General features: G+C 39.6%; 1 protein-coding gene across 1 annotated transcript in view; it reads right to left on the bottom strand.

Moving 5' to 3' along the window:
• Window positions 1-27,329, bottom strand: part of WDR88 (WD repeat domain 88) — a 60,277-nt gene extending 32,948 nt beyond the window's left edge. The window contains exons 1-5 of the mRNA XM_043980212.1: window positions 27,171-27,329; window positions 26,131-26,241; window positions 12,071-12,159; window positions 6,987-7,050; window positions 5,518-5,656 (exon numbers count right to left, since the gene is read on the bottom strand). Of these exons, the coding sequence (XP_043836147.1) occupies window positions 5,518-5,656; window positions 6,987-7,050; window positions 12,071-12,159; window positions 26,131-26,241; window positions 27,171-27,329 (562 nt within the window). The remainder of the gene's footprint in view (window positions 1-5,517; window positions 5,657-6,986; window positions 7,051-12,070; window positions 12,160-26,130; window positions 26,242-27,170) is intronic.

Genomic DNA, 27,329 nt, shown 5'->3' with positions numbered 1-27,329 from the left:
GTTAAGTGACTTGCCCAGGGTCACACAGCCAGTAAGTGTTAAGTGTCCGAGGCCGGATTTGAACTCAGGTACTCCTGACTCCAGGGCCGGTGCTCTATCCACTGCGCCACCTAGCTGCCCCTATATCACTCTCTTACTCAAGCAGCTCCAGTGGGTTCTCAATGGCCTCTAGGATAAAATATAAACTTCTCTGTTAAGCTTTGAAAGCCCTTCACAACCTGATCCCAGTCTCTCTAACCAGCCTCACCAAACATCAGTCCCCCTCTTGCACTCTGTAATATTTATCCAAACTGGCCTTTTATTTGTTTCTCATATATCACACTGCCCTCATCACACCTCATGCCTGGGATGCACTCACTTCACTTCTCTACCTCACAAAATTCCTCTCTTTCTTCAACATGCAGCCCAAGTACGAGCTTCTATATCGTCTTTCCTGATTCCTCCCCCTCCCTGCAACTGCCAGTGGCTTCCTTTATGCTGTATGTATTCTTATTATCTTCCCCCATTATAACATAAGATCTTTGGCAGTAGGGATTGTTGCATTTTATTGTATATCCTGGCTCTGGTCTTTGTTATTGTTCAGTTATGTCCTACTCTTCATGACTCCATGGACCATATTGTCCATGAGGTTTCTTGGCAAAGATACTGGGGTGATTTGCCATTTCCTTCTCCAGTGGATTATGGCAAACAGAGATTAAGTGATTTACTCAGGGTCACATAGCTAGTAAATGTCTGAGGCTGGATTTGAATGCAAGTCTTCCCAACTCCAGACCCAACTCTCTATTTGCTGAGCTACCTCTTAGCATAGTGTCTATTAAGTGCACATAATAGGCACTTAATGAATGCTTATTGAATAATTCTTATCTTAAACTGTCTCAATTGTTGTCTCAGTGCTGATAAGCTTCATTTTTAGGGCCACCTGAGATGGAGCCAATCTTCTGCCAGTCAATGGAAATTTGACCCTCTAATTCCATCAGTAGCATGAGCTTGTAAGTCTTGTGTGTCTCTTTCTGTTACCTTCTCTTTTCAATGATTTTATAAACTGGGCTGGAAATTTTATAATCTGGGCTGGCAATTGGTCAAGAACCAAAGTCCCTCTCCCAAAGTGGTTTTTTTTTTCATTTAATCAATATTTATTAAGATCTATTGCATATTCACTTTAATATCCTTGGAGGGAAAAATCTAACTATAAGCTTTGTGCTAACTACATTTTTTTCCCAAGGACTTCTTATATTCCCTTTCATACCTCACTTCAATTCAATTAAGTAAATATTTCATAAGCACTTGGTATGTTTAAATGCTAGGAATAAAAGACAAAAATAAAATACTCCAGGGGGCAGCTAGGTAGTGCAGTGGATAGAGCACTGGCCCTGGATTCAGGAGGACCTGAGTTCAAATCCGACCTCAGACACTTGACACTTAACTAGCTGTGTGACCCCTTGGGCAAGTCACTTAACCCCAATTGCCTCACCCCCCCAAAAAAAAACACCAAAAAACAAAACAAAAAAACCAACAACAACAAAATACTCCAGGCTCCATCACTATATTTTTCTTTTCTATTTATTGTCCATATGTGGTATATTCCAAGATCTGTTATATTTATTCACCTATGTTTTCCTGTGTTGATTTTTAGTTCAAACTCTTTTGAGCCACTATGGATCTCATTTAGGAATTTCTGCAATATTGGAAACTTAATGAAATCTATCAAACAAACCATCAATCAATAAGAATATACTAATCACCTACTCTGTAAATAACACTAGATTAGGTGAGATACAAGAAAAAACAATGAAACAATGCCTGCTCTTATGAGAAATAATTATTAATAACTGATATCTTGGGTAAATTCAAAGCTTCCCCCTTTCTTCAGGAGCAGCTAGGTGGCGCAGTGGATAGAGCACTGGCCCTGGAGGTTGGAGGACCTGAGTTCAAATCCAGCCTCAGACACTTAACACTTACTAGCTGTGTGACCCTGGACAAGTCACTTAACCCCAATTGCCTCACCAAAAAAAAAAAAAGTCCTTCAGTTTTTCCTGAAAGACTTTACTGATAAGATTACATTTAACTCATTTCATCTTGGTAGGTTCCCACCCAACCATGAAAGAAATTTAGTCTAGGGCAAGGAAGCTCATTGTATTCTACTCAACCTTTGGGTAGAGACACATCCTTTTGTCCAAAAAACAAGGAAGGCTTCTCTATCCAGGAGTCACTCAGCCCACCCATTGAAAAGGGTATACATTCTTTTGAATTGATGGCCTAAAGCTGTAGGTAGTCTGGTATAGCCCTTCATTTTAATATAATCTACCTCCAATTACTTTACCCAATTAGATTTGATTGCTGTTTGATGAACCACCTATTGTTTCAAGGGTATATAAGTGTGAGCTTTGGTCTGAGAGAGAGCCAAATGACCATCCTTTTATTAATAACCTGCCAGCTTTATTAATAAAATGATTAAATTACACAGAAACTCTCTCAAGTTGTTAACAGTCACACTCTCAGGGAGCTTATATTCAGCATACAGTCTAATGAAAGAGCACCTGAAGGCATCTTCATCTATAGGAAATCCATTCTCCATTTAGACTCTGCTCTGGACATTCTCCACAAAGCTGGCAAATACTTCTGATGAGCATATATCTCCTTGTGTTGTGTCTTATTTGCTAGTAGAGAGTAGTTGAACAAAGTTATCTGTGTTACTAGGTCTATAAAAGGATCTTTTGTGATCTTAACATATGCATGGTGGAGCAGCTAAGTGGCACAGTGGATAGAGCACCAGACCTGGAGTCAGGAGTACCTGAGTTCAAATCTGGCCTGAGACACTTGACACTTACTAGCTGTGTGGCACTGGGCAAGTCAACCCCAATTGCCTCAAAACAAAACAAAACAAAAACAAAAACAAACATATGCATGGTAGATATTTCTTTGAAGGAGATCTTTTAAGGCTTATACCCTTAAAGTAAGGTTATACCCTACTAAAATAAGTTGTTTTTTTTTATAAATCACAATGGGCTCTTGTTTTCTTTGTAATTTTTATCCAATTAATAATAATAATAATAATATGATAAAATAGTTTGCTATATGTGCATACCCTTTGACCCAGCAATACCACTTTTAGGTCTTTTTCCCAAAGAAATCATGGAAAGGGGAAAGGGACCCACATGTACAAAAATATTTATAGCTCTCTTTACGTGGTAGCAAGGAATTGGAAGTTGAGGGGGTGCCCATCGATTGGAGAATGGCTGGACAAGTTGTGGTATATGAATACAATGGAATACTATTGTGCTGTAAGAAATGATGAGCAGGAGGAGTTCAGAGAAACCTGGAGGGTCTTGCGTGGGCTGATGATGAGTGAGATGAGCAGAACCAGAAGAACATTGTACACAGTATCATCAACATTGAGTGTTGACCTACTGTGATGGACTATATTCTTCTCACCAATGCAATGGTACAGAAGAGTTCCAGGGAACTCATGATAGAAAAGGATCTCCAAATCCAAGGGGAAAAAAAAAGAACTGTGGAGTATAGATGCTGAATAAACCATACTATTTCTTTTGTTTTTGGTGCTGTTGTTTTTTTTTTTCTATTTTGAGGTTTTTCATCATTGCTCTGATTTTTTCTCTTATAACAGGACTAATGCATAAATAGGATTAATGTTATTATGTGTATATATATATGTGTGTGTATAGATATATATAATCTACAGATATGTATATAGATATATAGATATAACCTATATCAGATTACCTGCTGTCTGGGGGGGGGGAGGGAGGGAGAAAAATCTGAAATTGTAAAGCTTGTATAAACAAAAGTTGAGAACTATCTTTACATGTAACGGAAAAAATAAAATACCTTATATGTTAAAAAAGACAAAACAAAACAAAAAAAAAATAGTTTGCTATAGCGATCTTGACAGATCTATTCTATTTTTTTCTATTTGTTCTCCCCAATTTGGTTTTATCTTTAAATGCTTTTCTCTGAAACAATAACTGGAAGGATTGTGGGAAGACATCTTTTTAACACCAGTATTCTTTCACTGATACTGTATGACTTACCACAATCTCTAAGTAATTAAAATTGAAGCTTACTCAAAAAGTAATGAAGAGATCCATAATGGGCATAAATGGCATATTAACAGTAAAGAATATCACAGAAGAAATCACTGATAGGTCATATGACTGGAAAATTATATAGCAACATAAATTAGTCATGTAGTAAAAATAAGGGACAGAATTGTAACTAGAGTGGGGTAACTGGGGTTTTTCTCTAATGTACCAAATTTAGAGGGTACTGACATCACTTTATGCTTTGTCCTTTGATTGTTCTAGGATGATATCCCTCCCTCCCTTCCCTTTCCCTCTCCCACAGCAGCTTTTTCAACAATGGCTCATGTAGATGTCCCTAGTTTTTTGTTCTATCTCTCTCTCTCTTTCTCTCTCTTTTGGTCTCTCTTCCCCTGCCCCCATCCATATAGGGCAGTGTCCAGACACCGCTCTCCAACTGAAAACCCTATTATCCTTGGTAAAAAAAATTCCCAGGTAGTATGATGAGAGATACAGGCTACATGTTGCACTGCTACCCTTGTAAAGTCAAGAGACCTAGACAAAGGACCCCAAATGTTGGATATACTCAGGGAAGGATTTATTGGACAACCTGGCCAATAGTAAACCTGGATAAAAGGTTACTAAGGAGTACTGATTCTTATAATAGGAGTACCTACATCAGTGAGGTTAAAGATCTATAGAAATAGGCATGGTGGTACAATAAATAAATTGCCAGGTCTGTAATCAGGAAAACCTGAGGTTGTATCTAGCCCCAGACAACTGTGTGACCTTGGGCAAAATCATTTAACCTCTGTTTGACTCAAGTTACCTAAACTATAAAATATAGGTAACAATAGCACCTACCTCCCAAGTTGTTGTGAAGATCAAATGAGATAACTGTAAAACACTTAGCACTGTGCCGGGCCCATAGAAGAAACTTAATAAATGCTATAATAATATAATAAATGCTACTATAACAATTATTATTAGTGAAGTACAGATGGTCAACGACATGATGTTAGAAACAGTGTATTCAACCATCTCTACAAATTCTGGTGATTCCAAAATAAGCAAAATTTCTTACTTATGCATTATATTCTGTAGAAGATAGAAAAAAAATCTCTTATAGTTTATGACACCAGTTGACTCAAACAAGCAAGATCAAAATTAAGGCTGTTTCTAGTGCCCTAAGAAGCTTGGAGACCTCTTCCATGATAGAGATTAAATGCTGACACATTTCAGTTTGAATGAACAAATGATTAGATGAAAAGGGACAATTATATAATGGGTAAATAAGTCTCAATTTTGGTTTTCCTTGCTTTCCTTGATAAGCATCCCAGCCTTCAAAGGGGCCTCTCCTTTTTCTTCTTGTGAATGTTTCATCATAAAAAGAAATCAAAACTCATTAACAACCAAATAACAAGATATAATGCCAACAAATAATGGACTAAAATATTCCCATTTACATAAAGTATCTTACCTTTGACATATGTGATGATTTTACCATTATTTGCATCAATGACACAGATTGCATTTTCTACATCCAAACCACAGACCACATATCTGCCATCATAAGAAATTTTACATGAAAGTATAATGCTTTCATGGTTGAAAGACCACTGGAAAAGAACAGATAATGAATATTCAGATTCAGTCAGCTTCTTGTCAAACTGTCCTATATCAAGAGAAATCAAAGAAGTAATAATACAGATATTCTTTGCTTCTCTCTATGGTTTTGGTTACAATAATCGCTATAGTACCTGAACTGAGCAGGAGCCAAAAATATTGATCCAGTTGGGTTAGAAAGTAGTATCTTATGTTCATTCTCTTGTTAAGTTATCTCATTTACAAAGCACACCTCAAATAGCTTACTTTTTTAAAAAGTTATTTTCTACAGGCTAAAACTGAACCTTCTTAGCAGTGTCACTTTTATCTAGAATACAATAACTATTGTCACTCATCTTTGCTATTAAATCACATGTTTCTATCAATGACTCCACCACCTCCCAATCACAGTCTGCAACCCTGAGTCATCTTTCACATCTAGATCACCCTACCACATCCAGAGAGTTACTACATCCTGTCTATTCTTCCATCAAAATTTCCTTCATATGCCTTCTATCCTCTCCACTCTCACAACCAACCATCACTATGGTCAAGACCCTCATCAATACAAGTCAGGATCATTGTTTGATTTCCTCCTATTTGGTCAGCCAAATTCCATACTCTTCCTTCTTTAATCCATTCTACTTAGTATTATTATCATAGTACTTCCCTCCTCATTGGTTCCCTACTTCCTGCTAGAATAAATATAAACTCTACCTGACTTTCAAGACCCTCCACAATATAATCCCATTTGTAACATCAGACTTGATTTCCCATTAATCCTCAACAAATGCTTCCCTTCAGCTAGTTCAGTCCAGTAAATATATTTTGCTCATTCCTACTTCCATTGTGTTGTTCATAAGGTTTCCAACTCCTGCAATCCCCTACCTAGTTCCTTCTGCTCATCCAAATTCTTCCTATCCTTTAAACCCCAGCTCAAGTGCCATCTCCTTTATGAAGCCTTCCTTGACTACTCTGACTTATTATTGTTCTCTTTCTCTGAAGTACAGCATTTGAAACCTGTCCTGCCATTTAGCATTTAGCAACTATCTTTGTACTGTAATTGTTTTACTGTTTCATGTATGAATGTCACATATCCTGTTTAACTTGTAAGGTCCCAGAGAGTCAAGATATTTGTTTGCCCCAACACATAGCTGAGTACATAACTGAGCATATAACAAATATTCAACAAATCTTTGTTGATTGCTTGGTCAATACCTATGTTACTATGGAAATAAAATAATCATCACTATCATTGTAGCATACCAAATGTTCAATCAGAGATAAAGAGGATACTCCTGAACAAAGATGAAATCTTTAAAAAAGAAAAATAGAAATACAGACCAGAACCTGTCCTCTTTCCATATCCCAAGCCTTTAATGTTTTGTCATAGGATGATGTAACAACTCTGAAAACAAAAATAAAATCATATGCTTTATTAGATATAATAAATATTGTATCCCTTGGGTCTATCAATAGGTACTTAGAGAAGCATTTTTTAAATTCATTAAATATTTTCACTTTTCAGAAAAAAAGTTTGACTTCTTAAACTAGCTGTTTAATATTGAAGACTATTAGAACCTATCAAAAAACAACATAGCCAATGAAGTTTTATTACATTTATTCTAAAAAAAAATTTCATTTACAAAGTACTATAGTAATTTTTTTTAACAAATCTATGATTTCATCAGTAGAGGGAACTTGTGGTAAGGAAAATCCTACTATCAATGCAGATAAGTCCTTGCTTTACAATTTATAATCTTGGAATACTACCTGAGGCACTGAGAGGTGAAGCTACTTGTCCAGGATCAAACAGCTAGTATGTGTCAGGCAGGACTTAAACCCAGATTTTCCTGACTCTGAGGTTGGCTCTCCATCCACTACACTATGCTTCATCTCTAACTCATACAATTTTAATTCCTCAGTTATCACGAACTTGTCTACAGTCTTTCAGCAGCCATATTTGCCATTCTCCATATGAATTCTCCCACCAACTATTTCTTTGCCCCTCCAATTGCTGATGTTGCTAGTAAATTTCTTTCTCACTGATGCTGCAATGTACAATTACAATTACTATTAACCACAAAACTTTTGTGATTTAATAGCAAAGATGCATTAGCCAATAAACTACTACAAACTAGCATGTTTTTGGCAATAGGAGATCCATACAAACATTTTTTCCCACTACTTTTCTTTTTTTTTTAAGTCACTATTTTTTCCAGGGCAATGAGGATTAAGTGACTTGCCCAAGGTCACACAGCTAGTAAGTGTCAAGCGTCTGAGGCTGGATTTGAACTCAGGTCCTCCTGAATCCAGGGCCAGTGCTTTATCCACTACACCACCTAGCTGCCCCCCACTGCTTTTCTAAAACACACACACACATTTTCACAGAATAACAGAATGCTGGAGCTGGAAAGGGCACTTAGAAATCTAGTCTAGTTTTCCCCTTTCATAAATGAAGATAGTAAGGCCCACAGACATGGACTGATTTTCCCATTTAAAACCCACTTTGATCTTTTTGTAAAATCCTAATGACTTTATGTTCATAATGTGGAAACGTTGTTTATGATAGATGCTAAAACACTTGTCATTTTATAATTTCTTTATTCAGAAGACTTTATTTTGTAACACATTATAGACAAATTAATCTCAAAGGCAACATAGTCATGTCATTCTCTAGTCTGGCACTAGCCTGACTTTGTGATTTTATAATTATGACATTTTCTTGAATCATGTTGGTTTGTTATAATTTGTTATCTACTCTGAAATGGATGCCTATTATGCAAAACCATTATTTCTTTCTCTACTCATATGTCTATAAGTTTTTTTATTGGGGAGTAATTGAACAGATGGTTCCTTTTTTCTGACTTTTGTCCTTATTGTACATTTCAAATTGGATGTCCTGTAGGCATCTCAGACTCAACATTTCCAAAGCAGAACTCATTTTCTTTCTTTCCAAACCTACCACTCTTTCAAATTCCCTCTTGGTATCCAGGGTGCCACCATCCTTCTGGTCACCCAGATTCCTAACCTCAGTTTCATTCTTGACACCTCATTCTTACTCAACCCATATATCCAATTAATTTTCAAAATCTCATCTCTGTTTCCACAATATCTCTTTAAAATGTCCCCTTCTCTCTACTCACACAGCCTCTTCCATAATAATGGCCCTCATCACTTCTCACCTGAACTATTGCAATAGCCTGTTATTTGGTCTCTCTGCATCAAACCTTTCTCCTCTCCAATCCACCCTCCACTAATGTGATTTTCCTAAAGTGTAGATCTGACCGTGTCACCATCACTTTTCCCCATCCCCCATTCAATAAACTCCAGTGGCTCTCCTTTACCTGTTGGACCAAATATAAACACCTCTATTTGTCATTTAAAGCCCTTTGTTACTATCCCAGGTGTTTTTTTTTTCTGACTGTCCCCCATGCCTAGAATTCTCTCCCTCATCTCAGTTTACTGCCTTCCCTGACTTCCTAGTCCCAATTAAAATCCCATCTTCTATAGGAAGCCTTTCCCAACTACTTTTAAATCTAGTGCCTTCCTTCTTTCTTATTTCTCCTATATACAGCTTGTTTGTGTGGGCAGGGAATGTCTTTTATTTTCCTAGTGCTTAGCGCCATGTCTGACACATAGTAGGTGCTTAATAAATGCTTATTGACTGACTATCCCCTTTCTACCTTTTTGGTATTGATACATATCTCCCTCCACACTCTGTGGTCCAGTCAATCTGACTTTTTGGGGGGTTTTCTCACAAAGGACATTCCTCCCATCTCTTTGCCATTGCACTAACTGTCCCTCATTCCTAGAATGTAGAGACATTCCCCACATCGGCTCCTTGTAATCCCTGGTTTCCTTCTGAACTCAGCTCAGTTACTACCTTCTACATGAAATCTTTCTAGATTCCCCAGGAACTTCTAGTACTCTCCCTCCTAAGATGGAATACCTTAGATTCATTTGGCATGTATAGGTAAAGAAGCTTAGTCTTTGAAAGCCCAGAGTCTAAATTACTGAAAGGGTGCTGATAACAAAGTATTAGAAAACTTTAAATATGTGGCCATGTAGGTAATCCTTTTATGAGGTGCAGTTGTATCCCTTGAGTGAAATAGGGAACAATGGGATAGATCAGTGATAGGCCATGAAGCTCCAGGTGATCTTTAAAAATAAGTCTAGGTGGGGGTAGCTAGGTGGCACAGTGGATAGAGCACTGGACCTGGAGTCAGGAGGACCTGAGTTCAAATCCGGCCTCAGACACTTGACAACTTACTAGCTGTGTGTGATCCTGGGCAAGTCATTTAACCCCAATTGCCTCACCAAAATAATAATAATAATAAGTCTAGATGGAATTCAGACTCATAGAGGAACCCAGCACAGTGTATACAAGCCATATAGACCTTGAAAAGGGAAGGCAGCCTCTACAGGGAGCTAGGCCAGGACTCTGGGAGACAAATCAAAGTCATTTGAGTCTACTGGCAGAAAGTGTCAGGACAGATGCTATATTACTACCTGCTCTTGTTTATATCCTTTGACCCTTTTAGCAGAATGGCTCTTGGTTACATGAGTGTGTTTTAATTCACCACATATCTTATATGTGAAACCCTGATAAAAAATATTTGATGCAAAGAAACAAAGAAAAAAGAAAGACCCAAAGAAACAAAGGAAGAAACAAAGAAAAAGAAACAAAGGAACAAAGAAAAAAGAGCCCTTTAATACAACTTCCCAGAAAAGAGAAAGTTATATAGGGAAACCCACCTAGGCAATGAGTCAGCAGCAATAAAGTGAAGAAGGATCAAATAGGAATGATTAAACAACTCTGCTTGCCATACCACCCTACCACTGTGACCTATATATTGTGTATATAGTCTTATATGTACATGTTGTCTCCCTTGTTTGAATATAAGCTCTTTAAGGAAAAATACTTTTTTTTCCACTTTTTCTTTGTATCCCTAGTACCTGGCACGTAGCAGGTAATAAATGAATGTTTCTTAATTGATTTTACACTTTATAAAACAGAATACATGTGGTTTCCTATGCTGCATATTTCCCATTTCTTCTTGAAAAAAAAGAATTCCATAATATTTTCTTAGGACTGTCATTTTTAGCTATTATTCCATGTGAAACATTTGCTTCCTTTCATATGAATAAGCAAACTCTCTAGTTGTGTGGGGGATGGACCTGGGTGTTGAAGGCTCATTTCAGCACAAATGGTTATTAATATGTAAGATAAGGGGCAGCTAGATGGTGCAGTGGATAGAGCACCGGCCCTGGATTCAGGAGGACCTGAGTTCAAATCTGGCCTCAGACACAACATTTACTAGCTGTGTGACCCTTGGCAAGTCACTTAACCCCAATTGCCCCCCCCAAAAAAATGTCAGATAAGTCACAGAATTCATTAAATAGCCTACTTTTAAAAACAATTCATAAGAAACTGAATTCTGGTCCTATCTGTCATTGACTAGCTATGTGACACTCCCCTTCTCATTAAACTCCAATGGCTGTCTATCACCTCTAAGATCAAATACAAGGTTCTCTGCTTGGAAGTTAAAGATCTTCATAATTTGGCTTCTTGTTACCTTTCTGGTTTTCTTACACTTTACTCTTCTCCACACACTTTATAATCTGGCTATAATGGCCTAACTGCCATTCTTAGCCCATTCCACCTCTTTCTCTGTGCTTTCAATCTGTCTCCCATGCCTAGAATGTTCTCTCCTCTCAATTCCACCTCTTAGCTCCCTTGACTTCCTTCAAGACTCTCTTAAATTCCATTTTCTGTTGGATGTCTTGCTTAGTTCTCCTTACTGCTTGCTAGTATCTGCCCCTCTGAGATTACCTCCCACCTACTCCACAGGTATCTTGCATTTATTTAGTTATTTACATGTTGTCTCCCTCATTAGTATGTGTTCCTTAAGGGCAAGAGCTTTTTTTTTTATCTTTCCCTTTGTATCCCCAGTATTTAGCACAGCCCTGGCATATAGTAAGTGCTTAATAAATGCTTTTTGGTTGACTGATCATGGGCAAGTCTCTTTTCCCCTCTGGGCCTCAGTTTCCATCTCTATAAACTGGAGGAATTGAATCAAATGGTCACCAAGGCCTCTTCCAACTCTAATCTTTATATATGAGCAAATAGAAAATAATATTCAAAGGATGGGTCAGAATGGCTATTTGTTTATAATCATAAACAACAACAATTCCTTCCAGCTTGATGGAATATTAACTTTTCCAAAAAATTTTACAGTTATCATCTCCTTTGATCCTCATAACAACAACAACAACAACCCACAGGAAAATATCAGTCCAATAAAAGGGAGTCAAATTGTCCTCTTTCCATTTGTAGAAAAATTTTAGTGTCATTAATTTGCCATAAGCAGCTTCATTTTCTTTGTTGTATTTTACTGACCCATAAAACACAAGTAAAAGGTCACCTCTTGCTATCTGCTGTCAGACTGCATTCTGAAATAGGAGCTGTATGACTGTTTTCAAAATCATGAATATTAACTCCTGTGGCAGCATCCTCAAATAAATGAAAGGAAGGATCATTAGGAAGTGCTTTGCTGAAGCTGTTAAAAAGAAACTGCTGCATACATTAAACATCTGAACTTTGGTTATTTAAATTAGGTTAGTGCCAGAATTGGACTATAGAGATTCACTTAACCCTTAGAGATGAAACAATTTTTTAAAATTTCTATTGAGAATGAGAAGAAAAAAAGAGTAAAGAAAATGAAAACAGGGGGCAGCTAGGTGGCTCAGTGGATTCAGTGGCCCTGGATTCAGGAGTACCTGAGTTCAAATCCAGCCTCAGACACTTGACACTTACTAGCTGTGTGACCCTGGGCAAGTCACTTAACCCCCATTGCCCTGCAAAAACAAAAAAACAAACAAACAAAAAGAAAGAAAAAAAAAAAGAAAATGAAAACAATTAGCACTGAGCACAGAAAATACTTCTACAATTATGCAACAAATAAGAAACCGTGGTAAGAAGTAACTAGAGATTTTCTGGGTTTTCAGAAAGTTATATAGAAAAGAGATCACACTTCTAATTGTACCTTCTGTTTCAGCCATTTAAAAAGGTATTTTGGTTTCCAAATAATATTTTTACATATATTCTTCCACTTCAAAATCTGATGATTTCTCCAGCGGGCTAAGAGTTATTGGTCCTAAGTAAACCTCTGTGTGATAAGGAGGTAAGGAGGACTGGGGTGTGGTGAACTGAGGCATGATGGTTAGCTGTTTTCTCTCTCTGATCTTTCAACTCCCTTTCTCTAGGTGTTGATGCACAACCCTGTCCACTCTCCCAGAAACAGCCTCAAAGTTTCTATGAACCCATCAGATCATGTGGGCTACCCATTTCTGAAATTTGCAGAAGCAAATTGACTCAGAATCGCTCTATATGGCCTACTTAGGGGCAGAGCTTCCATCTCTTGATCCCAGCCTGGACTGACTTCTAGGAGGAAATATAGTTACTTTCCACTTTGCACTGAGAGAAAGCACATTCTCTACCTCTCAGGGGAAAATTGAGCTCAGTTATTTGGATATAAGCTGATGAATGAAGAAAGAGAGCAGTTATTATTTAGTAAAGTGAAAAGAGTTATTGTTCCAACACAAAGAATGAGGTCAAAAGCTGACATACAATATAGTAGTGTAGATGAAATAGTAAAGTGAAAATACCATTTCTTCTAAATAAATTTGTTTTGGGAATAAATTGATGTATCTACAGGAAAACTGTGACTGTATCTGGTCAAAATAACAAACCACATGATAATGATGGCATTTTACATTTCAACAGAACAAAACCATTTTTTTTTTTTTTTTTTAGTGAGGCAATTGGGGTCAAGCGGCTTGCCCAGGGTCACACAGCTAGCAAGTGTGTGTTAAGTGTCTGAGGCCGGATCTGAACTCAGGTACTCCTGAATCCAGGGCCGGTGCTCTATCCACTGCGCCACCTAGCTGCCCCAGAACATAACTTTTTAAAGTTAACTTTTCCAACAACAGGCATGCAGGGCAGGTTTTATGATCTCCATTTAATTAAATTCAATAAATATTTATTAAGTTCATGCTATGTACAAGGTACTATGTCGTTGGGCACTGGGACATAAAGACAAAAACAAAACAGTCCCTGCCCTCAAGTAGCTTATGTTCTTCTGGAGAATTTAACATGTACACAAATGATTAAAATGTAATGGGGAGGGGCAGCTAGATGTCGAAGTAGATAGAGCACCGGCCCTGGAGTCAGGAGTACCTGAGTTCAAATCCGGCCTCAGACACTTAACACTTACTAGCTGTGTGACCCTGAGCAAGTCACTTAACCCCAATTGCCTCACTAAAACAAAACAAAACAAAACAAAACAAAAATGTAATGGGGAGTGAATTTTAATACACCATGTTGACTGATGAACTTGTACCCTAGAGTTACACTCTAGTGAAAGCTTTCATGGCTGGATTATTGCAACAGAGTACTACTGGGTCTGCCAGCCTCCAGTCTCTCCCCATTCCAATCCATTCCCCATTCAGCCAGTAAAGTGATTTTCCTAAAATGCAGGTCTGATCATATCATCCTCCTACTCAACAAACTCCAATGACATCCTCTTGCCTGCCTCTGGGAGCAAACACAAAATGCTCTGTTTGACATCTCTAAGCCCTTTATGACCCAGCCCACCCCTACCTTTCCAGTCTTCTTACACTTTACTCCCTAATACCTACCCTTTGATGCAGTGACGTTGGCCTCTTGGCACCACAGCACAATTCCACAAACAAGACACTCCATTTCTCATCTCCAGGAATTTTCTCTGACTCTCCTCCATTCCTGGAACACTCGCCCTCCTCCACTCAGAATACTAAATTCCCTGGCTTTCTTTGTTGTTTGTCCTTCATTCTTGAAGAGGACCAGGACATCGAGGTGACTTGCACTGAATTAGATGTAAAGTGAGGCAGGGCTGTGCAAGGTCACCAGCCTCACTCCCCTGGCTTTCATTGAGTCCCATCTACAATTCCACCTTCTACAAGAAGCCTTCTATAACTTCTTAAATCTAGTGCTTTCCCTCATAATTTGTTGTTGTTCAGTCATGTCTTACTCTCTGTGATCCTATTTGGGATTTTCTTGGCAAAGGTACTGGAGTGGTTTGTTCATTTTATGGACAAGAAACTGAGGCAAATGGGGGTCAGTGACTTGTTCAGGATCATGAAGGTATTAAGTGTCTAATGCCATATTTGAACTCAGGAAGACGAGTCTTCCTGACTTTAAGCTCGGTACTTTATCACTGTACCACCTAGCTGCTTCCACTTATAGCTTACTTTGTACATATTTGTTTGCATGTTGTCTCCCCCATTTGATTGTAAACTACTTGAGGGCAGAGACTGACTTTTGCCTCTTTTTGTATCCCTAGTGCTTAGCACAGTGCTTAGAACATAGTAGGTATTTAATAAATGTCTATTGATTGATTGACTAAAAAACCTGCTGGTGTTATTGAATTGCTTGCTGACTGATTGATCTACATAAAGATGATCATTGAACCCATGAGAATTTATGAAATCACCAAGATAAAAACTGTGGGAAGAGAAATATTTGCTTGGTGCACTTGGGCACTCTTGGGTGACAAACACAATAAGGGAGGAAATGAATAATAATCTTTCAAAGGACACTAATGTCTCCTCAGAAAGCAATGTCATGGGAGCCAAGGAAGGAATTTGGAATTATGCTTTTAAAAAGTGACTAAAGGGCCAGCTAGGTGGCACAGTGGATAGAGCACCGGCCCTGGAGTCAGGAGTACCTGAGTTCAAATCTGACCTCAGACACTTAACACTTACTAGCTGTGTGACCCTGGGCAAGTCACTTAACCCCAATTGCCTCACCAAAAAAATAAATTAAAAAAAAAATTAAAAGTGACTAAAATGTGCATATGCTTTGACTCAGAGATCTTAATGTTATGTATATAGCCCAAAGAAGTCAGAAGGACAGAAAGTTATACTACAGAATATTCATAGTAGTACTTTTTGTAGGAGTAAAAACTTGAAATAGAGCGTCTATCTATTGAGAAATGGCTAGGTGGCGCAGTGGATAAAGCACTGGCCTTGGATTCAGGAGGACCTGAGTTCAAATCCAGCCTCAGACACTTGACACTGGCTGTGTGACCCTGGGCAAGTCACTTAACCCTCATTGCCCCACAAAACAAAACAAAACAAAACAAAACGAGAAATGGCTAAACAAATTTTCTGTATAAATGTAATGGAATTGTACCTCAAGAAATGATAAAATTAATTCAGAAAAACATGGAAAGATGTGAAATGATGCAGAATGAAGCAAGAGAAACCAGGAAAACAATATAGACAAGGACCACAATAATGTAAACAGAAACTACGATAAAATGAAACTGAACATTATATAATTAATATGGTGTCATTGGTATAGCAAGCTCCCCAGTGAGGAAATATCTTCTGACAATAGAAATCAGCCACAACTCTGCTACTTGCTGTCTTGGAACACTGAGATTTTAAGGGATTTTTCCCTCTGTTTACTATAGCAGACTGCCTCTCTCTCCACTGTGTAATTATGATCAAACCTGGAGATGGGAAAGTATATTATACTCCCTTTATTGGAGAGGTTGGGGATCATGATTGTAGAATGGTGCATATACTGTCAGATGAGATTGATGTGTGAGGTTTTTTCTGAGCTTTTTTTTTCCCTTTTTAAAATCTTTATTACAAAGGAAAGCTTTCTGGAGAGGAGAAAGGAAAAATAGGAACATATTTGGAAGTTAATGTGATATAAAAACAAGTCTTCAATTAAAAAAAAATAGGGGGGCAGGTAGGTGGTGACATGGATAGAGCACCGACCCTGGAGTCAGGAGTACCTGAGTTCAAATCCAGCCTCAGACACTTAACACTTAACACTTATTAGCTGTGTGACCCTGGGCAAGTCACTTAACCCCAATTGCCTCACTAAAAAAAAAATAGGGAAGACATATGGATGTTTGTAGACAATGGGATAAAACAGTAAAGATTGCTGACAGGGGTAAGGAAGAATATCAATAGTGCAACCTCCTTAAGGAGATAAGGTCAAAAGCACAAACAGAAGGGCTAGCTTTATAGAGGAGAAAGCCACCTATTTCTCAGAGGCTATAGAAATGGAGGAGAGAAAGAGAAATTATAAAGGGGGCTTTTGAGATGTGGCATAAGGGAGAAGAGAGCTTACAGAGGAAGACCTGAATATATTTATTTATTTATTTATTTTAGTGAGGCAATTGGGGTTAAGTGACTTGCCCAAGGTCACACAGCTAGTAAGTGTTAAGTGTCTGAGGCCAGATTTGAACTCAGGTACTCCTGACTCCAGGGCCGGTGCTCTATCCACTGTGCCACCTAGCCGCCCCTAAGACCTGAATTTTTTTAAAGTAAATTTGAAGGTGAGATTCTCTACTAAGGACTGGGACAAGGGTAACATAAGGGACTTAAGAGTGAGAAGGCTTAGAATAACTTTTCTGAGAGAATCCAAAGGGGTTTTTTTTTGGGGGGGGAATTGCTATTCAGCAGTAAGGGTCCAAATGGATAGTATAAATCTGTCGTAGACCCTTATCAGCATGGTTGAATGGATCCCGACATAAATGTTTAATTACATTTGAGTAGGAGCAAAAGAAGGGAAATGGTAGAGGTAACCTAGAGTTGGGGAACGACAAGGCCTGAATGGCAAAAGGACAAGGGGAAAAGATATTCAAGGATACATGACAGTATAAATCCTTGAATTTGGCCACCCATGGGGTCAAGACTTTAAGAAGAAAATAAGGCTAGAGAGGAGGAGACAGTCTAAGAGAATAAGGAGGGGGTATAAGGAAGTGGGGGTTGCAGAAATGATAAACAAGTTTAGGAGTAAAACAGAAGAATAGAAGATTTTGTTTTGTTTTGTTTTTGTTTTTGTTTTTTTGGTTGGGCAATGAGGGTTAAGTGACTTGCCCATGGTCACACAGCTAGTGAGTGTCAAGTGTCTGAGGTGGGATTTGAACTCAGGTCCTCCTGAATCCAGGGCCGGTGCTCTATCCACTGCACCACCTAGCTGCCCCAAGAATAGAAGATTAACATCAGAAAGAAGAATTTTTTAAAATCAAGATCATGGCACAGTGGATAAAGCACCGGCCCTGGATTCAGGAGGACCTGAGTTCAAATCCAGCCTCAGACACTTGACACTTACTAGCTTCATGATGCTGGGCAAGTCACTTAACCCTCATTGCCCTGCCCCCCCCCCCAAAAAAAAATCAAGATCATGGAGAAATAACAGTTTCATATAGCTTCGGGACAGAGTGATTTACGGGAATGGACTAACTTTGACTCCCAAACAACAGGAAGAGAGCTACACAAGCAGGAAGAACTGACTCAGTAGCCAACATGAGAGCCAGCAGCATTGAGATAAACCATGACATAACCCATCAGGAGAGATGGACTAACCCCTCGTGCTGTAATACAGTGGGAACTGGAGCAGGAACACCAGGGATCCACCAGTCTGATCCAAGCACATCTATTTCCTAACAATGTCACTTTTCTCTCTATCCATTACCTGAATACGCCCTGTGTATGTTGCTTTCAATTTAGATCTGATTTATAAAGCCCTGTTGGCCAGGACAAATGATAGACTGTGTATATTTATTTAAAACTTACAAACAGAGAGAAGATAAGGAAGAGATTGACCCTTATTCTAGGAAGGCAAAAGATTTGGTCAGTGGGAGCTGATCAGGAAGCTTAGAACAATTAGGACAAATTAGGAGAGTGGTATTAGACTGTATAAGCTGGGTATATGAATTTGGGATTCAGACACTCCTAGAAAGAAATCACTAGCCAGTGAGAGTGGCAGGCTGTAGCGGAGCTTTGTGTGGGTGAGTGTACATTCATTTTCAAACCTATAGGCTGACTGCCAATGGCAGATGGGTGAAAGGAAGGCCCTCCCGATAAAGAAGAGAAAACAAGTCCCAGGCTGACCTTTCTCAGCTTAGCCTGGCCTTTCTCACTAGCACCACCTGCTGCCTAAAACAGTAACAAGCAATGCTAAGATCTAAATCAGGGCTTCTTAAAGTTTTCCCACTCCCAACCCCTTTTTGCTCCAGAAATTGTTCCCGACCCTGGGTATATAGGTATATAAAATAGGCATCCATAACCTTTTACTGTTGCCAAATTTTTCGTGACCCTCACATTCAGTTACGCAACCCCCTATGGCATAGCTTTGATCTAAATTATGAGTGTAGTGAGAGCAGAGGAAAATAGGTGGTGGGAGCAGCCCAGAGATAGAGATTGACAAAGCAAGAATGACAATAGCATGGGTCAGCATGAACCTGAAGGTTATCAAGATGGAGCAAAATAAAAACCATGGGGATTGAAAAGGCTGATGCATTTGGAGACCAAGTAATTCTAAGAAACATCAAGTATGTTGAAATCCTGAAGTATAAAGGTAAGGGTTGGGATACAGAAAACAACTGTGAGCTGGGTATTCAGTCTCCTTGTAGAAGGAGAGAAAATTATCTGGAGGCCAATTATAATAGTTTACATTACTGGTGTGTGCCCAAGGTCACATATTGAGTTGGTAAAGACAGGATCAGAAGCCAGTTCTCCTGTCATTCAGCAAATACCTAAAGGGCTGAGGTGGATGAGGCATGAGACATACTTGGTACAAAGTAATAATCAACAGGGCGGGCACATTTTTGATTGGTTAGAGCTGCTAAAAAATGGAATAGGCTGCCTTGTGAGGTAGGAAGGGAATGATTCATCACCAAAGGTGCTCATGCAGAAAATGGATTACAATTTCACAAGGATGTTGTTGAGGAAATTCACGAATTAGTCAGGGGGTTGGACTGTATCAACTCTAAAGTCCCCTCCCACCTCTAAGATTTAAAAATAAATAAAGGAGGGGCAGACAGGTGGTACAGTGGATAGAGCACCAGCCCTGGAGTCAGGAGAATGTGAGTTCAAATTCAGTCTCAGACATTTGACACTTACTAGTTGTGTGACCCTGGGCAAGTCACTTAACTCCAATTGTCTCCCCAAAAAGGGCAGTGTTTAAAAATAAATATAGGAAATGTCCATGATTTTTTTTTAAAGCATCCCGTTCCAATAACAGATGCTGGACAAGGGATAAATGCCAACTGTTGACAAATTTCTTCATAATATTGGCATTTGGTAATATAAATGAAGGAACTTTTAGAACAAAGCTGAACTTTTAAAAAAACCATTTTATTGTTAATAGTGTTTTTGTTTGTTCAGAAAATACTATGATTGATGACCTTGGTCATTCTATTTCTGCCATTTCCCACCCCACCCTGTAATCTGAATGTTTCCTTTGGGCAAAATAATAAAAATAATAAACACATCTGATATAGTGAACACATCCAACACTGTTTGCTATGTTCTCCCCTATTTGTCCCTCACCTCAGCCAAAGGAGGGAGAAAGTATGTTTCACAATCACAATCCATTTTTTCTCTTGGTTTTTCAGTTTCTCTGAGAATGACATCCATTTAAGGATTTTTTCATTTATCCACTGTGTATATTATTCTTCCAGTTTTTATTTGGTCTTGTAGCAGTTTACATGGATCTTCCCATGTTTCTATGCATCCCTCATATTTATAAGTTTCTTCACGAGGTGCCTCCAGGGGATACAACATCAGGTCTGGAGTCAGGAGAAACAGAATCTGAATCCAGCCCTGGATGCTTATTAGCTGTGTGATCCTGGGTAAAACGGCTATCCTAATAGCACCTTACCCCTGAGGGTTGTTGTAAGGATCAAATGAGATAACATTTGTAAAGTCCTTATTAGCACAGGGCTTGTGCTAATATATTTCATTCATTTATCATAGTTTTTCCAGCCATTCCTGAATTAATGATCATTCATTTCGTTTCCATTTCTTTTGCTAATATAAAGAGTTGTAGCCATGAATATTTTGGTAAGTGCTAGATCTTTGTATCTTTGACTTTCTTGAGGGCATATGCAGTGGATCACTGGTGGAGACAGCTCAGTTATTTTTCTTGCATAATTCCAAATCAAAATCAGAATGATCTAACCACTTTATTACCCCACCAATATGCATCAGTGTTCCTGTCTTCTCATACCCCCCCTCCCAACACTGTTCCAATTTTGGTCATCTTTGCCAATTGCATGGTATAAGGTGATACCTCCAGGGCTGACTTAACATTCTTTTCTCTTCTAGTGATTTGGAGTATATTTTCATGTGGTTATTTTATTCTGCAATTATCTTTTTGAAAAATGTTCACATTCTTAACCACTTAGCTATACAAGAAAGGCAGCTCTTTGTCTCATAGATTTGTGCCATTTGCCTTTATAACTGTTTTTCATTGGTAATATTTGACATAAATATTTTTTATATTCAACGTCTCTTCTCATTATCTTCATTGATGATGTTGGTACAAAAAGCTTTAAAAAATCTTATGTTACTTATTTTGAGGGGCAACTTGGTATAGCAGAAAGATTCTGGAGTCAGAGGACATAGCGTGAAACCTCACCAGTTACTACCTGTATAACCTTGGTTAGGTAACTTATTTAACCTCTTTAAGTCTGTTTCCTAATCTGTGAAATGAGGACATTGGGTTGGATGATCTCTAAATTCTCTTGCAACTCTAAATTAATGGTGTCTGTATGTCATTTGGTAAAGAATTCTCTTCCTAGCCATAGTTGTAAAGGGTCCCTGATCAGATTCCCTTTTAATTTTTTTAAGATGTGGCCTCCTATATTCAAATACCATGTCCATTTTGAAGTTAATGTACTATGTGAGATAAGATATGGCTCTAATTTCTGCCAAACTGTTGGTTTTCCCAACCACTCTTGTCAAAAACGGAGTCCTCCCTAATACCTCCCCTCACTCCACTTACATACTTCATTAAAAGGAATCCTTGAACTGCTTGACAAAGTCACATAACAACTCATCTTGGTAGTGACCAACTTCACATCTGAGTGTCAGTATGATCTAAATTCAGGTTTCTTTCATGTTTTCCCTTGTTTCCCTGTTCAACTCAGCTCAGTTGCATCTTTAAAGTATTATGTTACTATTTCCTATTAAATATTATGGTGTTTTTTGAGGGGAAAGGGAGTCCTTCTCCCAGTAATTTATGTTCTCGGATCTATCAAAACACTGGGCTACCATTTTCAATTACTTTCATTTTTTGCTTATCTAGTCTGTTCTACTAACCAGTTTTTCTATTTGTTTTGTTTCTTTAACCAGTGCCAAAGACTTCTGATGACTACTTCTTTATAAAAGGTTTTGAGTTCTAATGATGCTATAACCCTTTCATTTGTACTTTTTCTCATTATCTCTTAAGATTCTAGACTTTTTGTACTTCCAATTTAATTGCTATTTTGCTAATTCTAAAAAGTATCCCCTCAGTAATGTGACTGGCGAGTGCCAAATCTGTAACATAATTTAGGTAGTGTGAGCGGCTGAAATTAGCCTAGATTGCCCCGAACAGAACCGCCCCTCCCCCTCCGTTTCAGCTGCAGGAGCCTCGGAGCCCGGCTAAACATCAAGGATGAAAACCCCGGGCCGGGCCCTGGGCCCCGGGCATGGCACGATGTGGCCTGTGCAGAGGCCCCAGCATGCAACGGGGAGCACAGCCCCCTCAAGCCATGGGCATGGTACACATGGCTTCCTCGAGCCCCAAGCTGGCCTTAGGTGCGGCCTGGAGGGGCAAACGAATTAGCTTGGTGTAAGTGGGCAGCTCAGCCCGAGTTTCAGGTGAGAGAGACGGGGTTTATTATTCGAAAGGGCAGACGAGGCAGGGGGGCTGACAGTGAAAGGAGAAGGACTGAGAAAGGAGAGGGACGCTATGGGGCTGGGACAGAGAAAGGAGCGGAGCAGTGAAAGCGAGAGGATGCTACAGAAACGCTATGGCAGTAGAGACACTAGGAAAGGTCAGTGGTAGGAGAAGAAGCGCAGGGGCGGCTGACAGAGAAAGTTAAGTGAAATGAGAGATGATGAACATAGTGAAGCAGAGGAGCGGCTGACAGTGAAAGGGCCGGACTCGGGAAGGAGTTCAAAGCAGCAGGCGAGAGACATGCAGGGGGATAGGCAGCAGCAGAAGTCATTGGCTGAGGTTTCAGGTTGTATATCTTACTTTCCTGTATTCTTATTCCTAAATTGGTTCCATAATTATGAAACGGTTTTGCTTTAATAGAAAAGAAGTTTTTTAATCTTTTCCTTATCAGGCTGGGAGAGGCAGTGGGGGAGGGGGAAAGCCTCCCAATTGGTTCTTCCCATATTAAATTAAAAGCAGTCAGATAGGTAGCCAGGAGTTCACAGATTAGGCCCACCAGTAAATATAATTTTTACATTGAATGGTACCCCAGGTGGGGTTATAATTTTTCAGCTAGCTATAATTTTACAGAGAGCTAGTATAGCTATAAGTTTTCATATAGCTTACAGTTATAAGTTTTCAGATTAGCAGTTATAGTTAAAATATTTTTTTACAGTAGCATTATCCTTTTTGTCTTTTGGATCTACCAATCACACAAACTTGGAGTGACTGATATCATTTCAGATGAATGGATTTAAAGAAAATTTTAAAATATGAAAATTTAATCAAGTATTTTACCAAGGCAGTCTTTGGATTTATGAGTTATTCTTAACTTGACTCACTTCTATGCACTTAATCATATTATCTGTCTTACACTTAATTAGATATATAACACACACACACTACACTCCCCCCCCCAAAAAAAAACCCAACAACCTAGGGGGCAGCTAGGTGACAAAGTGGATAGAGCACTAGCCCTGGAGTCAGGAGTACCTGAGTTGAAATCCGGCCTCAGACACTTGACACTTACTAGCTGTGTGACCCTGGGCAAGTCACTTAACCCCAATTGCCTCACTTAAAAAAAAAAAGTGGAGCTGACATTTCTCCTGACTTAGAGATCAAAAGTGATCTTTCAGGAACTATAATTGCTTCAGCCCTTCTTAGTGAAGGAAAATAAGATTTGTTTTTTTAGAGCAGAAATTACCAAGATCGATAAGCCATTGTCTCTTTATCAGGAAGCTCTTAAACTAAAGTCATTTTCAGAACATTCAGGAAGATTAGGAAGGTCTCCAAACACAGTCATTTTCTGACCGTTCTGACAAATACTTGCAGGCAGCCCCAGACAATCTCCAAGACACACCTTGATGGATCACATCTTCTTTAAGTGGCTAAGGCAAATGAAAGTCAAGTGGCATCATTCCAACTCAGCAAAGTCCCCTGATCCACAAAGGGCACGTGGTTCAAAGTATTATCTTTTTAAGGGAATTGTAAATAATTAAATTGCTATCAATTTCCTCTTTGTTTTTGTTTCCCCCATTTTAATTTAAGTCTTATTTCATTAAGTAGATTCTAAAGTTGATTTTTCCCTCTGGCAATCTGAAGGAACTATAAAAACTCAATTTGAGTTTTCACTCCTACAGCACATACAAAATTGTAGTATGCTTCCTTGTATTTACTTCCTTATCTGAAGGACACAATGGCAAACCTTAACCTGCAATCTCTGGTTGAATCACATTACGGTATAGGTTCCTTATCTGAGCTTGCCTTTCAGTCCCTTCCCAAGGTTTCAATACTTCTTCATGATTCCTTGAGATTTCACACCCTCTGACCAAGCAAGGAGATACCATAAAGGTTGTCAGTCCACAGCACTGCAGTTGTTTGATCAATTCACAAGGTCAAAGCAGGCCCAGATCCTAACAGACATTGAAATCCATAGGAACTGGAAACAAATTCAATAAAAGACACATGAATATAAAAAAGGAGTCCAAATGTTATCCAAGGAAAAGACAGGACTATGTTATTTTCTATCCTGGAATGGATAAAGAATAACAGTGCAAGGGTTCAGACTTAACTTTCTTGGTTGACACATCTATTGTTTCTAATCTACCACAGAAACCATATGTGTTAAAGCCCAGGATTTATTTAAGCTAATTTCCAGGAAATAGGTCACAACGATTAACAAAGTCATTAATCATAATTCCACTGGCCGTTTTATTGTGAATTAAAGTCATTTGTTAATAAATCAGGCTTGGAATCTACCTGTTACCCATCATTATGTTCAAACTGAGGGAGTCTGGCCTCCTGCTAAGAAAGGTCAAAGTGTTAAAATCAATGTTTTGACATACTTTTGACATCCAAGTACATTATCTTTTACTTATAATAATGACTATAATGAGAGAAGGTAACCCACAGGGCAACTGAATAACCAATTACAGTTGGCATCAGCAGTGTAAACAAAGTCTAATTAATTTCTTGTGGGTATTCATTTTAAAAAAGGTATTAGTCCAACTTTTGCCTTAAGTCAAAAGATACAACTCTCAGAAATTCATTCAGTTAACTCAGAATGTAAGAATAGAAATAAAGGCTAAAGAAGACTAATTTATAGGTTTATTCCATATTAAGTGTTATTCCTTGGAAAGTAAAAAAACAAAACAAAAAAGTGGGGGCAGCTAGGTGGCGCAGTGGATAAAGCACTGGCCCTAGATTCAGGAGGACCTGAGTTCAAATCCAGACTCAGACACTTGACACTAGCTGTGTGACCCTGGGCAAGTCACTTAACTCTCAATGCCCCACACAAAAACAAACAAACAAAACACTTCAGAATCCCTTAGAATATAATGGAGATGAAAAAATTCCTCTAAGCTTCCAGTGAAATTTAGAAGGGGGGGGGAGTTAAAAATTACAGCTCCCAAAAAAATTCACAGATGTTCTCCAAGTCATCGTTATGTCATTCAGTGGGCTGCAGAAGCAATTTATAGAAATGATTTAAGCTCTTCTGGATCAGACCCTACCAAGACAATTGTTGAGTGCTGTCCCATTCTCCATGACCCCATTTTGGGGGTTTTCTTAGCAGATACTGGAGTGGTTTGCCTTTTCCTTCTTCAGCTCATTTTAGAGATAAGGAACCGAGGCAAAGAGGATTAAGTGATTTGTTCAGACACAGCTAGTGAGTGTCTGAGGTCGAATTTGAACTCAAGTCCTCCTGACTCCAGGGCTGTAGCTATCCAGTGTCACCTAGCCACCCTACCAAGAGAATTAACAATGTGGAAAAAATGTCAGCATTTGGTTTGAAGAATCTTTGTTTTTCAGTTTATATCACTTCATTCCTGAAGCTTACAATTCGCCTTCACACCTGAGTCCTGGAAAGGGCAGTTCAAACCACCAACAGGAACTGTATTAACTTTCATGAAGACTGATAGCTTATGAATATAAGGGAAACATGAGTACAAAGAAAGCAAGAAATTGTTATTTAACCTTCATATGTATCTTGCCTTGGCAAGAATGTTATACAAACTGAGGGCCTGTCTTAAAGCCACAGGTTAGAAGGAACCTTACAGATCATCCCTCAGCCCCACTTTATTTAACAGACGGGGCCCTGAGAAAGGATGGGGCTTGTCCAAAGACACACAGGGAGACTCTTGGCAGGGAATTAGGACTCAGATCTTCTGATTCCACATTACCGTGCTCTTTTCAGTACACCATGAAGCCTCTTACCCAAATTTTCACAGTTTTGTCGTAGGAACCAGAGAGAATCCTAGTGTCCTCAAAGCAGAAATGGCAGGAGCTCACGACATGATTATGTCCTCTCAAGATCTTAAAGGGGATCTATAAAACGAAGAGACCACAGGGAAAGAATTAACTGGCCACACCTCCGGGCCCAAAGGCAGAGCCTAGAGGAGCCGGGGAAGAGCCTGAGGCTCCGGCAGGGGAAGCAGGGGAAAGCGGATAGTGATGGGAGGAGGCTGGAGAGAGTGAGAAGGTGCGTCTGCTCTGGAGAAAACCTTCGACCACTCCAAGACTTCAACGCTGTCCCACCCACAACAATTGATGGGGGCCCTTTCTTTGTGGCCTCAAGGTCTCTAAGGTCTCTGTTGGATGAGGTGTCGGCTCCCTGCCTTCTTCCTCTCTCCCCCATGCCGCCCCTGCCCTAGGGACGGGAAACGAAAAGCGGCCTCAGTAAAGGAGGGATTCCTTAGCGTGAGCCGCTCTGGGCCTAAAGCAAGCGGCCCAAGCCCGTCACACCTCCAGCCCCTCTGACCAAAGCCTGGGATCCGGCACCGCTGCACCCCCAGTACTAACTAGGACAGCAGGCACACGCGGCGTACGCAGGGCCCGAGACACCCGCACACACTTTACACAAAGCGCTGCGCGCCCTGCACGCAGCACCGACTTAGGCACAGGACACCTGCACACACCTCACACAAAGGGCTGCACGCCCCGCCCCGCACACAGTACGCCCTAAGGGTCCGGGACACCTGCACACACTTCACACCCAGCACAGGTACACCCAGCACACTCTCAGGCACAACCAGCCCACGCAACTCAGCGCGCTCCGCATACAATGCACGCATGCGCGGGACTCAAGACACCTGCACACACCTCACACCCAGCACCTCAGCGAGCATGGCATCAAACCTCTTGGGCATCGTGCCCATACTTCCCGGTCCTACCCCTCACTCTAGGTGCAGTCTCTCGGGCTCAGTCAGGCAGGGGTGGAAGGCAGAAGGCCCGGGGTCCAGGGCGGGGCCCCTGACCTTAGACTGCCGCTCATGGTCGCCCCATCGAGGCTCCTCCGGCTTCGCAGGCTCAGCTATTTGCTCATTGGGATCCACCAGAGCCAAGGGGTCGCTGGGACGCTCGGTTCGGATGAACTTGTTGGTCCATAAGCTTCCCGTAAAGCTATTCCACTCCAT

Source organism: Dromiciops gliroides, chromosome 2 (assembly GCF_019393635.1).
Source record: "Dromiciops gliroides isolate mDroGli1 chromosome 2, mDroGli1.pri, whole genome shotgun sequence".
In the NCBI taxonomy this organism is placed as follows: Eukaryota; Metazoa; Chordata; class Mammalia; order Microbiotheria; family Microbiotheriidae; genus Dromiciops; species Dromiciops gliroides.
Note: the sequence above shows the minus strand (reverse complement) of the source record. Positions and strands in the feature narration are given on the sequence as shown.